Below are 13,935 nucleotides of genomic sequence, written 5' to 3'. Positions count from 1 at the left end.
CACCCGAACCAATCGTGAGCCAATCACGGCCGCATCTTGTCAGTGAGAGACTCACAGCTGCCAATCATGATGCCACACCCCCTTTTTATAGCATCAAATAACTAATTAAAACCAAACTTATCAAAAAAATGAACACTTGAATCCATCAGCGTGATAAGAACTACCTAAAATGACAGAAACCATCCTTGGTAAAAATGTATTTGACTTTGACTTTTTAGTTTGGTCCTTGTCCCATCCATTAACATGGAGGGGGTGGGCTTTATGACCTATACTGCAGCCAGCCACCAGGTGGCGATCTAGATGTTTTGGCTTCACTTTTGGGGAGTTGTCATGTCGTTCATCCCTCCTTCATCTCCTTTATATACAGTCTACACACTAATGAACTAACTCTCATTTTTGTCCCAACAAGATGAGATGGAGGGATTGGATCTGGAGGGTAAGACAGTAGAGGAGACCACAGACCTGTTAGAGAAGTTAACCAGGGATTGGTTCAATTCAATCATACTCTCCCCAAAATGTAGAGAGAGCATTGAACCTATTGACAGATAAATCTTCTATTATTGGAAAACCACCTGGCTGTTTCCATTTCTGATGTGTATTGATTGAATTGAAATGAACCCCATCCTTGTTATGCAGTGATATATCATTTTGGTAGATGATTTTAATCTGTTTCCGGCAAAAATACCAATCGTCTGGGGACTTGAATAAATTGCTAGTGTAAGTAATTCCCCTGATATCCTACAACAGCAGACCCATGTATATTTCCTGGGAATAAAGCACATAATCCCAATAGCTAAAAGGAGCAAGGGGAAAAAGTGTGCAGTTATAAGTGGTACAAAATGTTCTACCAAAGTGAAATATTGCTCTAGATTAATACTAGCTGAGGCTTATAGTCATACTGTACATCCCTTCCCTTCTTTAAAAGCATACTGTATATTTTATTGATTGGACCCATACATTAAGATTTATCATGCTGTTTTAGAAATGATCTCCTCTAATCAGTCTAGCTAAGAGCAGCTATCAGTGGCAAACTGCAGAGTGTGCAGCTTTTTAGCACACAGTGCAAAGAATCAGGAGAAAGCTGGTGCTTGTAGCAGAGATGACCTACTGTACGTAGTTGCACATTATTCCCTCCTTTTTTCTCTTAACCTACTCTGTATTTCTGTCTGCTTTGCCCCAATTAATTTCCTTTGTCTGCGTTGTTATTTCTCTCCACTTTGCATGCCTCTGTCTCATTTGGTAATTCACTGCATTGTCTCTTTGTTTCTCTACCCCGTTCCTTCTATTTCCCTCTCACCCTCCTGCAGAGCCAAGTCGGCCCCCTGGAGGTCCAGACGGTCGGGGCCACGGCGAGGAAAGCGAGCCCTCGGACGATGAGATGCTCTCTCTCTCCAGCCAGCGAAGTAACGCCAGCACGGCCCCCCAAAGACCCGACCCCCCTACTCAGACGCCTGCCGCCAACGCACCCGCCGAGGAAGTGGATCTTCTCGGCCTCGACGGGGAGGAGGTCAACCGTTCTTCGTCTCAGCCCCCGTCTGCTGCAGCCGCATCCACTGACCTCCTGGGGGACTTGTTCGGGGGCCCACCCCAGCCAAGCAGTGGGGCGTCGTCCGCCCAGTCCACACCACATAAAGTAGTCCCAAACACTGCCTCGCCATGTCCCTCTCCTGCGCCAGGTGAGACCTTAACTAAAGATTATTTTAGTTCATATTTATTGAAATATAAATGCATAAAAATGGCAAGAGGGCAACATTATGCTATCCACAAATTCTCATACCTGGGTCACGAAAATGTAGAGATCTGAAAAATGGGTCATAGGCCACAAAAGGTAAAAATCACAATAATTTTTTTTTTTTAATTATTTTAGAGAAATAAAGCAAATAGTAGTCCTTAAGGAAAGTTAAAATAATATAATTTGTGATATTTCACAATATGTAATGCAGTTAAAAATCAAAGATATACTGTGAAATAAAAATGCTAGTTAACAAAACATCTATTAGTCATAGTTTTCATTTCGGCATGTGGAAAACCAGTTAGGATTATATGAAAATATATTATGTAAAGAAGCCCAGTGTCTCTACACATTCTGTAATGCAAAAGTGAAGAAAATTAAATAACTTTTAATAAAGGTAAAAAATAGTTTGGCCATGTAACATAACACTGGTGGCTTTGATTGTTTCCCTCAGCGTTTGATCCCTTTGGGGCGGGTCCCATGCCGAAGCCTCAGGACATGATGGGTTCGTTCCTTGGACCAGGTAACGTTGGGCAGCCAGACCCCTTCCTGCATGCTACTCGCTCTCCATCACCCACCCTGCAACCTACAAGCTTGGGTAAGGCATGCTTCTGCTGCACACTCTCAGCATTTTACAAGAGTCCATATCAGGATAAGGCACGTTAACACATAAACATGTGTTTGTCTGTGCGCATCAACTCTGGTTAAAACTTATTTTTTTCTCCCCAAGATTCATTAGACTGCGCTGTGTTTTCAATATCTGGTTCCTTTCTCATATTTTTGTGCTTTACTTATTGCTTACTCACACGCCGGCCATTTTTCAGTTGCTGCTGCATGTTTGGAAATGAATGGGTTTGCATGATGTATGATGAGCATTTGCAGCCCGTCTGATTAGTATCGCATAGATATTGCACAGGCTTGATATTTCACCCCCAGCACGAATCATTCAACCATCAACTAACAACATTTTCAGACATTTCATAAGACTTTCCACCTTTACACAGCAGTGTGTGCACAAGGAAGCAAGGCAGCAACAAAATGATCAGTTTGCCTATTAATCAGTGGATCATGCTAATTTTCAATGTGCTTCAATAGGCCGGAGTTCCCCCGTCCCGCCCGCCAACCCGACCGTCAACATTCAGCAGCAGAACGCAAAGGGAGGATGGGACTGGAACAGACCCGCTACTACGTGCCCAGGTAGAAACCAGTAACCCAAACACTTACATAAACGCAAATGGCAATGAATGTTTATCTAATACTTTAATCGGAGAAGCCAACTATACAATTTGTATGTATTCACATCAGTGGTTGATGTTTAATGTTTAATCTTTGTGTTACTTTAGTGAAGCAATTGCAGCATAGCGCCATCTCCCAGAAGTCCATTCAGTTTCTGTGGTTCAGTGTCACAAGAGTTGACAGGAATTGTGCCGTCTCTTTTTTACAGTTGTGATATATTTTAGCTAAAGAAAAATATAGTTTCAGTTTAGTTTTAGTTTGTCTATATAGTTTTTATTTAGCTTCAGTTTACTAAATGTATTTTTCATGTTTCAGTTTTATTTTATTATAATAACCCTGGTGGGAGCTGGTGGAACTAAATGTTGACTAATGAATGACTAAAAGAACTATGTAAAATATAAGGCTCAAAAATATATGTATTATTTGATGGTTTATCCAGGAGCAGGCTTTGGTATGGGCAGTCGGTCAGCCACTACTAGCCCCACAAACTCGGTCAACAGCACCCCCACCCACCAAACCAAGCCAAACAACCTGGACCCGTTCGCTGACATCGGCAACCTTGGGGGAAGCCTTGGAGGTCAGTCACTCGCCATTTTCTGAAGCACATGAAGTTAGAGCTGGGCGATTAGGCCAAAATCTTCTAACATGTTTTCTGGTCGTTCAATAAATAAATAGTCCATATGAAATAATCACATTGTAAAGCCTATTTTTGTATACTCCAATGTGAATTAAATACTTGACAAATGAAAAGTACGGAGTATTTTCTCATTTAATTAAGAACTGCAGTGCAAAATGATCATAACAGTTTCAAGTGAAATTATAGAGAAACAAGAATCGGTCAAAGCCGAGTATATGGCTGGACCATACATGGTCAGTCTGTGAATTTGTGGCTAAATTGTAACACAAATAGTCAGTGGTCATGTCTGTAATGTTAAATCCAGCGTTACATGTCTACCAGGTCCGGCGAGGACGCTAGAGGACGCACTTCTTCACTCACCTGGCCGTTCAAGCGGTGACGTTCAGTATCGTTGAAGGCACCTGATTGGTCCCTGGTTTTTTGATTGCGGTTTCAAAAATGGTACACAACATGGCAGCCTGCTCGTAAACGTTCTGTTATTCCGTCTAAACAATCCACCAAAATCTACTTCTGAAAATATTTTAAGCGAGAAATAGGCTATGCCACTGCTGAATCTCGTTTAATTTTAGTACAAGATCACCTAGTTTGTCAGCTTAGTCCAAGTTTCATGAGCTGGACGCATCGCGCTGGACGGGCTCAAGTTGAAAAATCTCAACTTTACGCAAATACAGGCGCTCTCCAACTCGCCGCAACACTGAAAGACGATAAATAATCATATTGAATTATCGCCCTGTCCTAATCTGAGTCTTTCTATTGTACTTTTATTTCCACTTTGTCTCACAATCTCCGTCCTTTCCATTATCAGGTGCTGGCTTCTCCAGCAAACCCACCACTCCTACTGGAGCTGCCCCATCCGTCCCTCCCATGGGCTCCCCATCGCGACCTCCTCCGTCTCCCCAGCACGCAGAAGGGTGGCAGCCCAACGCAGGAGCAGGCTTCCCCTCATGGCAGCCAGGTGCTGGAGGCGGCGGTGGAGGATGGCAACACCAAGGACAGGGACCTGTCGCAGGACCGCCGCAGCCAAAGCCCAGCCCCAGCCACGCCCCCATGCCTCAGCAATCGCCCCAGAACCGACCCAACTACAACGTCAGCTTCTCTGCGATGGGAGGGGGCTCGCCCAGCGCGGCGGCCAAAGCACAGGCTACCATGGGTGAGCAGGAGATGCTGTCTGTTATGATGCACATGTTGTGGTCAGGTTGTGAATTTGTTAAATTATTATAGGCATACATATTTCACATAAATTGCCAAATTCTCGAAGCTAGATGCCCTGTATACATTATATCTGTTGTCATTATATCAAATGTACCTTAAAAGGGAGATTTGTGAAGTATTTAATCCTCTGATCAACATGGGAGTGGACAAATATGCTTGTTTAATGCAAATATATGTATATATTTATTATTGGAAATCAATTAACAACACAAAACAATGACAAATATTGTCCAGAAACCCTCACAGGTACTGCATTTAGCATAAAACATGTGCTCAAATCATAACATGGCAAACATAGAGCCCAACAGGCAACAACAGCTGTCAGTGTGTCAGTGTGCTGACTTGACTATGACTTGCCCCAAACCCATTTTCATTCCCATATCTTGAGGTCAGAGGTCAAAGGACCCCTTTGAAAATGGCCATGCCAGTTTTTCCTCACCAAAATTTTGCATAAGTTTGGAGCGTTATTTAGCCTCCTTTGTGATAAGCTAGTATGACATGGTTGGTACCAATGGATTCCTTAAGTTTTCTAGTTTCATTAGATACCAGGATCTTCACTCGCACTCACTAGCTTCAAAACTCAGCCCGCTACAACCTTCGAAAGATCGATTGCGTTAAAGAAATTAGTGACATTAAAACAAATTTGCGTTAACACGTTATTATCGCGTTAATTTCGACAGCCCTTATCTGTTGCATTACTCCTCTCTACATAACAATGTTTATCTGTATTGTCCTTGTTACATAAAGTACTAGGCACATTCATTCTTCAGTGGGAATGGATCTATCACTCAGGAAGATAAGTGGCTTAAAACAGCTTTAAAATGTCTGTTTTCTGTCTTTGTGTTTGCATCCCTCTCTAGCACCCCCTAAGCCCAAACCCTTGCATGCCAACTTTGACGACCTGCTGTCAGGTCAGGGCTTTGCAGGGACCAAAGAGAAGAAAGGGCCCAGGACTATAGCGGAAATGAGGAAGGAGGAGATGGCCAAAGAGATGGACCCTGAGAAAATAAAGGCAGGGGATTTTTCTTTTCCCATGTGATATTGAGTAACATCTGTGAAGAAAATAAGTAGTGGTTTGTTGTTTATTTGCTGTCCCATGACTCTTGTATCACTACATCTGAGTAGAATTATAGTTTGACATCAGTTCACTGGGTTTTTGTCACCTGTTTATCAGTATACAGTAGCACAATAGAAGCAATTCAGTGATTCCCAAAAGTAACATGGTGTACTCAAAGCCCTTTGGCTGTTAAAGCCATTTTGTGTATTTCATAATTAATGAAGCAACCGATGTAGGTCTCCCATGACCAAACTCTGGTTCCTCTAATTACTCCTTTAAAAACATTTCACCAGAGCCAACAAACACTGAAAGCATTCCTGCTAATAATTGTTCCAAATCTGGTCATCACTGGCTAATGGCTCCCCCTCTGTCCCCTCTCCTGTTTGTGACCCAGATTCTGGACTGGATCGAGGGGAAGGAGCGTAACATCCGTGCTCTGCTGTCCACCATGCACACTGTGCTGTGGGAGGGAGAGACGCGCTGGAAGCCCGTGGGCATGGCTGACCTGGTTACTCCAGAACAGGTCAAGAAGGTCTACCGCAAAGCAGTCCTGGTCGTCCACCCAGATAAGGTGAGACACACAATGACTGGTGGGCTTCATAATTATAAAGTGAGGATCTTTACCTTTATGCATACTCTGTCCCTACATCAAACAAGTTCTCTTTTATTTACCCTCCTGTTTTGTTGACATTGGCTTAATTTCAATCGATTAAAATATTTAATCGTGATTAATCACAAGGGAGTGGACAAATATGCTTGCTTTATGCAAATGTATGTATATATTTATTGTTGGAAATCTATTAACAACACAAAACAATGACAAATATTGTCCAGAAACCCTCACAGGTACTGCATTTAGCATAAAACATATGCTCAAATCATAACATGGCAAACTCAAGGCCAACAGGCCGTCAGTGTGTCAGTGTGCTGACTTGACTATGACTTGCCCCAAACTGCATGTGATTATCATAAAGTGGGTATGTCGATAAAGGGGAGACTTGTGGGTACCCATAGAACCCATTTTCATTCACATATCTGCAGGTCAAAGGTCAAGGGACCCCTTTGAAAATGGCCATGCTAGTTTATCCTCGCCAAAATTTACTGTAAGTTTGGAACATTATTTAACCGCCTTCACGACAAGCTAGTTATCTACATGATTGATACCATGGATCTCTTAGATTTTCCAGTTTCATATGATGCCAGTATCTTCACTTTAGTTTTAAAACTGAGCCCGCTACAGCTTAAAAATCGCAAGTTGCGTTAAAGAAATTAGTGGTGTTAAAACAAATTTGCGTTAACGCATTATTGGATTACAAGGACCCTTGCGGGTCCCTGGACTTTACTTTGGGAGCCACTGAGAGACACATAACATCTAAGGATTAGTAAGTGGCAACATTGAAAGGAAAATGTGAGTGCCGTTTTTTGTACTTAATTGAAATTGAAGATGAACTTTTTCACACATGACATAACGAAAGACAGTAATACAATAAAAACAACCATAATAATCAGCACTTCAATCAACCGATAACTCACTGAACCGAAAGCAGTTTTCAGCCAGTCAAATAAAGAGCTACTGTCCTGGTGAACAGTGTGAGCAGTGTCATGGAGGTGGTTAATGATATCACCAATCGTAGCGTTATATTCAGGCACAAAGGTGCAACACTCGGAACCGATAACAGCACAAGTCCCTCCTTGGGCTGCCAAAAGAAAATCCAGAGCTGCTCTGTTTTGCAAAGCTACAAGTCTGACAGAGGCGAGTTCGCTCGACAGAAGCATGAGAGCCCTACCAGTTTCATTAGCTATAACTTCTATTGCATGAGACAGATCGGCGATTTGATCCAACGCAGACATAACTCCGTAGACAGGAAGAAGGGGGCCGAGCACATTCTTGAGAAGTGATTGATGATGAGTCCCAAAGACGTCTGTAAGTCCACGTCGTTCCCGTTTCAGAGGTTTCTTGGGCAGGGAGTGAGCCACTCTCATAGCTGGGATGACGTACGCCAATCCGCAGCGTCCTTTGTAATCCACGGGAAGATGCGGGTACGCGAGGTTTCCACATACCCAGTACATTCCCACAGGAGAGGAGATGGAGCAGCTGGCGGTGCGGTGAGCCAGAGCGCTGAAGCGAGCCTGACCTGCTGCTTCTAAACAGTGCTCCGGTGCCGAATCCAGAGGTTTAAACTCAATATCGGTTTGTCTCGGGTCCCATTTGAATGTGCGAAGGCAGTCCGAATGTCCTACAGGTGTCTCGCCATCATTCTCGAGACACCAAGAGAACTTCTGAGGGATGATCAGTATGGGGACAGGTTTGGGGGTTTTGAGACATTTGATACAGTTTCCATGTCCTCTAGAACAGCTAAGAGGTCTCATTTTGGAGAAACTGGAGCAATCAGGGTGAGAATAGGACTGAGATAAGGGAATATGCATCAGGTGGCAGGTGTCACAGTCGGAGGCAGGTAAGGCCATCAGAGGTAAGCCTTCTCCAGCCGTGTAGGGCATCAGGCCACAGACGTAACAGCTGGAGTTAGGGTGTATGTGTTTGGCTACCTGCCATGCCATAGTCAGAAAAATATTAATATCATCTACTCTTGTATCTGGTGCTTTCAAAACTGTTGGTGGAGCTCCCGTGGTGGACTCCACCAAGATCAGCGCTAGGAGGTGCACGATCAGGGCCATTGTTGCTATGAATCCACACAATCTGGATCTTCACAGTCAGATTCACAAGGCTCTAGATGAACATCAGGAGTCTGGAAGGCAGTTTGAACCTGTGAATACATACAGTGGACGGAGAATGACTCACAGCAGCACAACTCAACAAACCTCAGGTTCCTCTCGTCTTTACAACATGCAAAGCAAAGGAAAGGCAATCAAAACTATTTCAAACTTACCTGTGGTTTCAGCGGCTCGAGCGTCTGGCTCTAAGATATGTTGTAAGATCACCAGCAGGCATGCAAGGAGAAAGCACTTCTTCTCACCCCTCTATCATCCTCTCTTTTATAAGAAAAAGAGCGTAGGCCCAACCCAAGACGTACCCAATCACAGGGGTCTAGTGAGTGAATCACAAGATCAATACCCACTGATCAATCACACACATTACAAGACGGCAGGGTTTAAATAATCAAAACGAGGCAGACTTAGAGGCTGCTTTATGTCAGATATGTTTCGGTTGCATAAGCACAGAAAAAACATGAGCACCTTTTATTTGGGATAATAAAAAGTAAATGCATATAAGGACACATAAAAGCAGGGTGTAGACACATGTAAAAATGAATTAATTCAGTATAATAATTTTGTATTTTGTAGTTTTCTGTGTGTTTGAGAATGTTTTGGAGTTTTTTTGGGGTTGTGTTTTTTTGCTTTAGAGGCCGTTTTTTAGACCTGCTGGTTGTTAATTTGTCACTTAAATTTTTTCCCAAAGGTTCATCACCTGTGTGTGAATGCATTGATATTGTACGTGTGTGTACGACGACGTATCAGGGCCAATGTACGCAAAAAAAAAAAAAAATTAAGGAGCAGGAGGAGGACGGTAATGTTCCGTAAAAAAAACTCAGAATTTCCGAGATTAAAATTATAATAATATATATCTAATATAAGGGAAAAAAAGGATATTTTCTGAGATTAAAGGGGCAAATTTACAAAAATAAACCTCATGAATTTGCGAGATTATTTAATCCTAAATTTACGATGAAAAAACTTGGAAAAATACCTACAATTATTACAATTATTACAACATGTTTTCAGGTGATTTTCTTGGGTTTAACTGTTTTTTTTCTGTTTTCCCTCACAGGCGACGGGACAGCCCTATGAACAATATGCCAAGATGATTTTCATGGAACTAAACGACGCCTGGTCAGAATTTGACAGCCAAGGACAAAAACCCCTCTACTGAATAAATAGAGAGGAAGTGAGCGTGGAGAGAGCGTCCCTCCTGATTCTGTCATCTAATCCTAAAAACGTGTCACCATTTCTGGTCAACATACTACACCCGACAACATCTGCCTTTATACCTGTGCTTTGACCCGTACTTCTCTTCTCACCACGCACAAACACAGAACATCCAGCTGATCTGCAAAGATGGCGAAAGACAGCAGAACGTCCAGCGTTCAAACTGACTCAAACGACTCCCCGTAACTCAAATGTACCTACCTACTGTATGTACCGGTGCAACATTGACCTTTCTCGTTGAGTGTCCTTAAACCAACCCACCAATAAAAGCAGAGTCACCGGGACGTCTAGAAAAAACAAAAGAAACTCTTGATTGAGAGGAGACGGATCAAAAAAGAGTGAGAGACGGCGGACCTGCGAGATAAGAGAAAAACACATCAGGGAGTGAATTGAACAAGCATTTCAAAGACTGCTCTAAATAAGAGATTCAGAGCGCCAGATAGTCTGTGAGGCACAAATAAGCATTTAACAGCAATCAAGCCTTTTACCCACAAAAACATTCTGTTGTGCTTTGTGTGAAATTTGGATCCACGATTAGTTCTGTCATATCAAATCCACAGTTTTTCATGCAAGGGAATGGTCGTAGAAGTACGGAAAACGTCAAGTTACAATAGCTTTTTTCACTGGCAAACCTGTTTCCCATCCAAAACAGGCTGTTTAGAGGTACAAATTAACAATCTATCTAATTTAAAAGTGCTGTGAAAGTGCAAAGAGAATGAAAGCAAACTGCTGTTACTGCATTTGACAGTAACTCCATTAGCCTTATTTATTACGTCTGCTGAGGATAATTGAAAATGACGGGCTCTACAATAAAAACACAGGTCAGAAGTAGGGGTGGGAATCACCACAATACGATATTATCACGATACTTAAGACACAATACGATCTTATTGCGATTTTAAACATTTTACGATATGCTGAGTATTGTGATAAGATACTGTATATTGTGATTTATTACCTCTTTTATCTGCAAATGATGCAGTTTGTCAACATCTGTTTTATCTAATAAGATAGTTTTCACTCAGAGAGTCAGAGTTTTCAATCACATATCTAGAGGTCAAGGGGCCCCTTTGAAAATAGCTGTGCCACTTTTTCCTCACCAAAATTTAGTGTAAATTTGGAGCGTTATTTAACGTTCTTCCGACAAGCTATCATGTTCATCCTTACATTTTCTAGTTTCATATTATACCAGTATCTTCAGACTGAGCCCGCTACGGCCTGTCATAAAGACAGTAATGTTGGTCGGGATTGCGGGTCTCAGAGGGTTATAAAACCATAATTACCAATTCGCCAAAATGTAGTGTAAATTTGCAGCGTTATTTAGTGTTCTTCTTCTAACATGGCATGGTTGGTACCAATGGATTCCTTAGGTTTTTCTAGTTTCATATGATACCACTGATCTTCACTCTACTGTGTTCTCCTTCTCCTTTTAAGACTGAGCCTGCTTTAATCCGTCAGATTGTTAAACCAAGAGGTTAATAGTTTATATAATAGAAGATCGTCCATGTATTGATACAATATTGTCATGCAAAATATCGCGATACTATGCTGTGTCGATTTTTTCCCCACCCCTAGTCAGAAGGCTTCTACAATTTAAATTCCCGACTTAATATTCATACGACAGATAAACAAAAAGGTGTTTTTACTGTAGGAGATTATTGGTGTATCTGCTGTGATCAAGCCCTGCGTGTGTTTCCTTGTTTGCAGGGAACTGAGGATTGTAAACTGTATTTTAGGATTAGCACATGTACAGTTCCACACATGGAGCACCTCGAGGCCTCATACGTACTCGCTCACACGGTGTATTTTTGAGAGGGAGCTCTGTGAAAGCACAAACTTTTACTCGGTGCAGCTTTGAAGGAGAGCCATTGTTATTTATTTATTCGTTAATTTTTGTTCCGTTTTGTTGTTTTGTGTATCGGACCTGCTGCATTATTTTGGTTTGAAAGAACTGCACATGTCATCAGCTAACGTATGTAAGGAACAAGTTGACACTGGTAAGACTATATCACATTTTTTTGTGTGTATAACCTTTTATAGTCTATAACTACAGAATGGCACTTATAGTGTTGCTCATCTGACGTTTCTACTTCCTGCAATGCAAACAGAGTCTTAGGTTGATTTTGCAGAGATGGAAAATGTTCTCATACTGTAACATGATGTGTAAACTGTCAAGACTGATAAGTGAATTAATGTGCTTCACTTCTTCTTATCTCAAATTCCTAATTTCACTCAGATCATACATATATCTGCTTTTATCAAAACACGGATTTGCAGCAATTGCAAAAAAAATGTTGTATTACTTTATGTAATTTGTTTACGTTTGTTTACGTCATTTCTGTCACAGCACTGAACCTTTTTTTTAATTTATAATTATCATGCAGCTTTTTGTCTGGATGTGTAATACTGACACCATTTCATATCAACGTGAGGTGCAACACACACGGCTGCACATGGTGCAGATTTCTAATAGTTTGAATCCAGAACAGATTTCAATACTTTTCATATGATATGCTGATGTGATTGTTCCTCTGTATGATGGAAATTGACTTCCTGACATTAAAAATATTTCACAGTCCTGGGATGAAGTCCATGGGCCAATGACAAATATACAGTATGCTAAAACAGAATATTTACTTCTTAGCAAGCGGAAACTGAAGCAATCCTCAATTTCCTTTTTGGGTTTGATTGGGACACTAATATGATCCTATAACATCCTCTTAACCACAGAGCTTTACTGTAAAACCTAAAAAAGCATTTTTATTCTGACGTTTGACATCTGTTATCAAAAATGTGTCAATTTTACACGTAAATTAAGCAGAATATTTGCCTTCACATGTTCATAAACTGTTCTTTATATTGTTTTCATGCTCTCTCTCTCTCTCTCTCTCTCTGTTTTGGAGATATAGATTGTTAACCATCATAATGTTTTTTCCCTTTGTTGGACTTCATTATTTCCCGAGGATTCCCGGTTTGTTCATCTGTGTTGAGGAGTTTGACTGACCAGTAGAAAAAGAGTATGACTGCTATAAAGCGCTGTTTCTTCAACTGGACAGAGTGACTGATCCCTGAACAAGACTCTGGGTCTCAGGCAGAAGATGTTGAACTCTGATCTAGAGACTACTGCTTTTCTTTGGTGACCTACCAGACACAGGAAGTGTTGTAGTATGCGCTCCTGTGAGGACCTTAATGTGAAATAACCCTCATAAGCTCCCACGCTGACTGACTTCTCTATCTGCAACCTTACGGCTATGTTAAAAAGCTAACCTCTATATCGTAGTCAATGGATGTGTGTTGTTTGAAGTTGTATGGAAGTGATCAGATTTGGATACAGACTACTGTACGTTATGTGTTTGCCTGTCTGCTGTTCAAGTATTACTAAACTGTGTAAAACTTCTGTTCATGTGTTCCTTTTCAGGTCTGTTTACCGTTACAGGATGTACATAATGATCAAGTGCAGTGCACACAAATAAATAGTAAACAGAAAACAGAATTCATCAGGTTTTATGTGTCTCTTGGTTTTGATCACTAGAGGGCAGCAGCGTACAACACATAAACTACACTACAGCAGTGCTCATTGATGGAGCAAGTACTCACATCATTTAAAAGTACCAGTACAACAATCTAAAACTACCCTAAAAGTCCTGTACAAAATCTGACTTAGTAATAGTATAGAAATATTATTTGCAAAATATACTTAAAGTAGGCTATAAAAGTCAAAGTACTCGTTCTGCAGAAAAAAGGCGCATGTGAATGATGTCTTATCATATACTGATGCATCAGTGCTTGAGTGGTTCCCAGCCTGGGGGTCAGAACCCCTTCAAAGTGTCACAAGATGAATCTAAGGGGTCATGAGATGATTGATGGGATAGGAAAGAAGAAAATACAACATTCGGATGCAAAAAAGTGTATAATTTAACCTATTAGGGCCTCAAATAGTAAGTTTAGAGGGTAAGTCACACTTTGATGGAAGAGCTAAAAACTCATAGACATTTGAAACATGACAAGCGGCCTCAACCAGACACTGCTTTCATCATCATCAAATAGATTGGGAACAATATGAGTTTAATATTTTTACAATGCATTGTATTTAATGCAAAACCATTATCAATCATT

At 41.2% G+C, this 13,935-nt stretch overlaps 1 protein-coding gene across 4 annotated transcripts in view; it reads left to right on the top strand.

The window, feature by feature from the left end:
- Positions 1-13,312, top strand: part of dnajc6 (DnaJ (Hsp40) homolog, subfamily C, member 6) — a 50,212-nt gene extending 36,900 nt beyond the window's left edge. For 3 of the 4 annotated variants that reach the window (XM_074634908.1, XM_074634909.1, XM_074634905.1), the window contains 8 exons: positions 1,308-1,676; positions 2,187-2,330; positions 2,828-2,929; positions 3,408-3,545; positions 4,411-4,755; positions 5,678-5,829; positions 6,269-6,445; positions 9,662-13,312. In XM_074634908.1, the coding sequence (XP_074491009.1) occupies positions 1,308-1,676; positions 2,187-2,330; positions 2,828-2,929; positions 3,408-3,545; positions 4,411-4,755; positions 5,678-5,829; positions 6,269-6,445; positions 9,662-9,763 (1,529 nt within the window). In that variant the 3' untranslated portion in view covers positions 9,764-13,312. The remainder of the gene's footprint in view (positions 1-1,307; positions 1,677-2,186; positions 2,331-2,827; positions 2,930-3,407; positions 3,546-4,410; positions 4,756-5,677; positions 5,830-6,268; positions 6,446-9,661) is intronic. The other variant, XM_074634906.1, reaches the window with a different exon arrangement.
- Positions 13,313-13,935: the final 623 nt, after the last annotated feature.

This window comes from Sebastes fasciatus, chromosome 5 (genome assembly GCF_043250625.1).
Source record: "Sebastes fasciatus isolate fSebFas1 chromosome 5, fSebFas1.pri, whole genome shotgun sequence".
In the NCBI taxonomy this organism is placed as follows: Eukaryota; Metazoa; Chordata; class Actinopteri; order Perciformes; family Sebastidae; genus Sebastes; species Sebastes fasciatus.
This window is presented reverse-complemented; position numbering and strand designations above follow the sequence as displayed.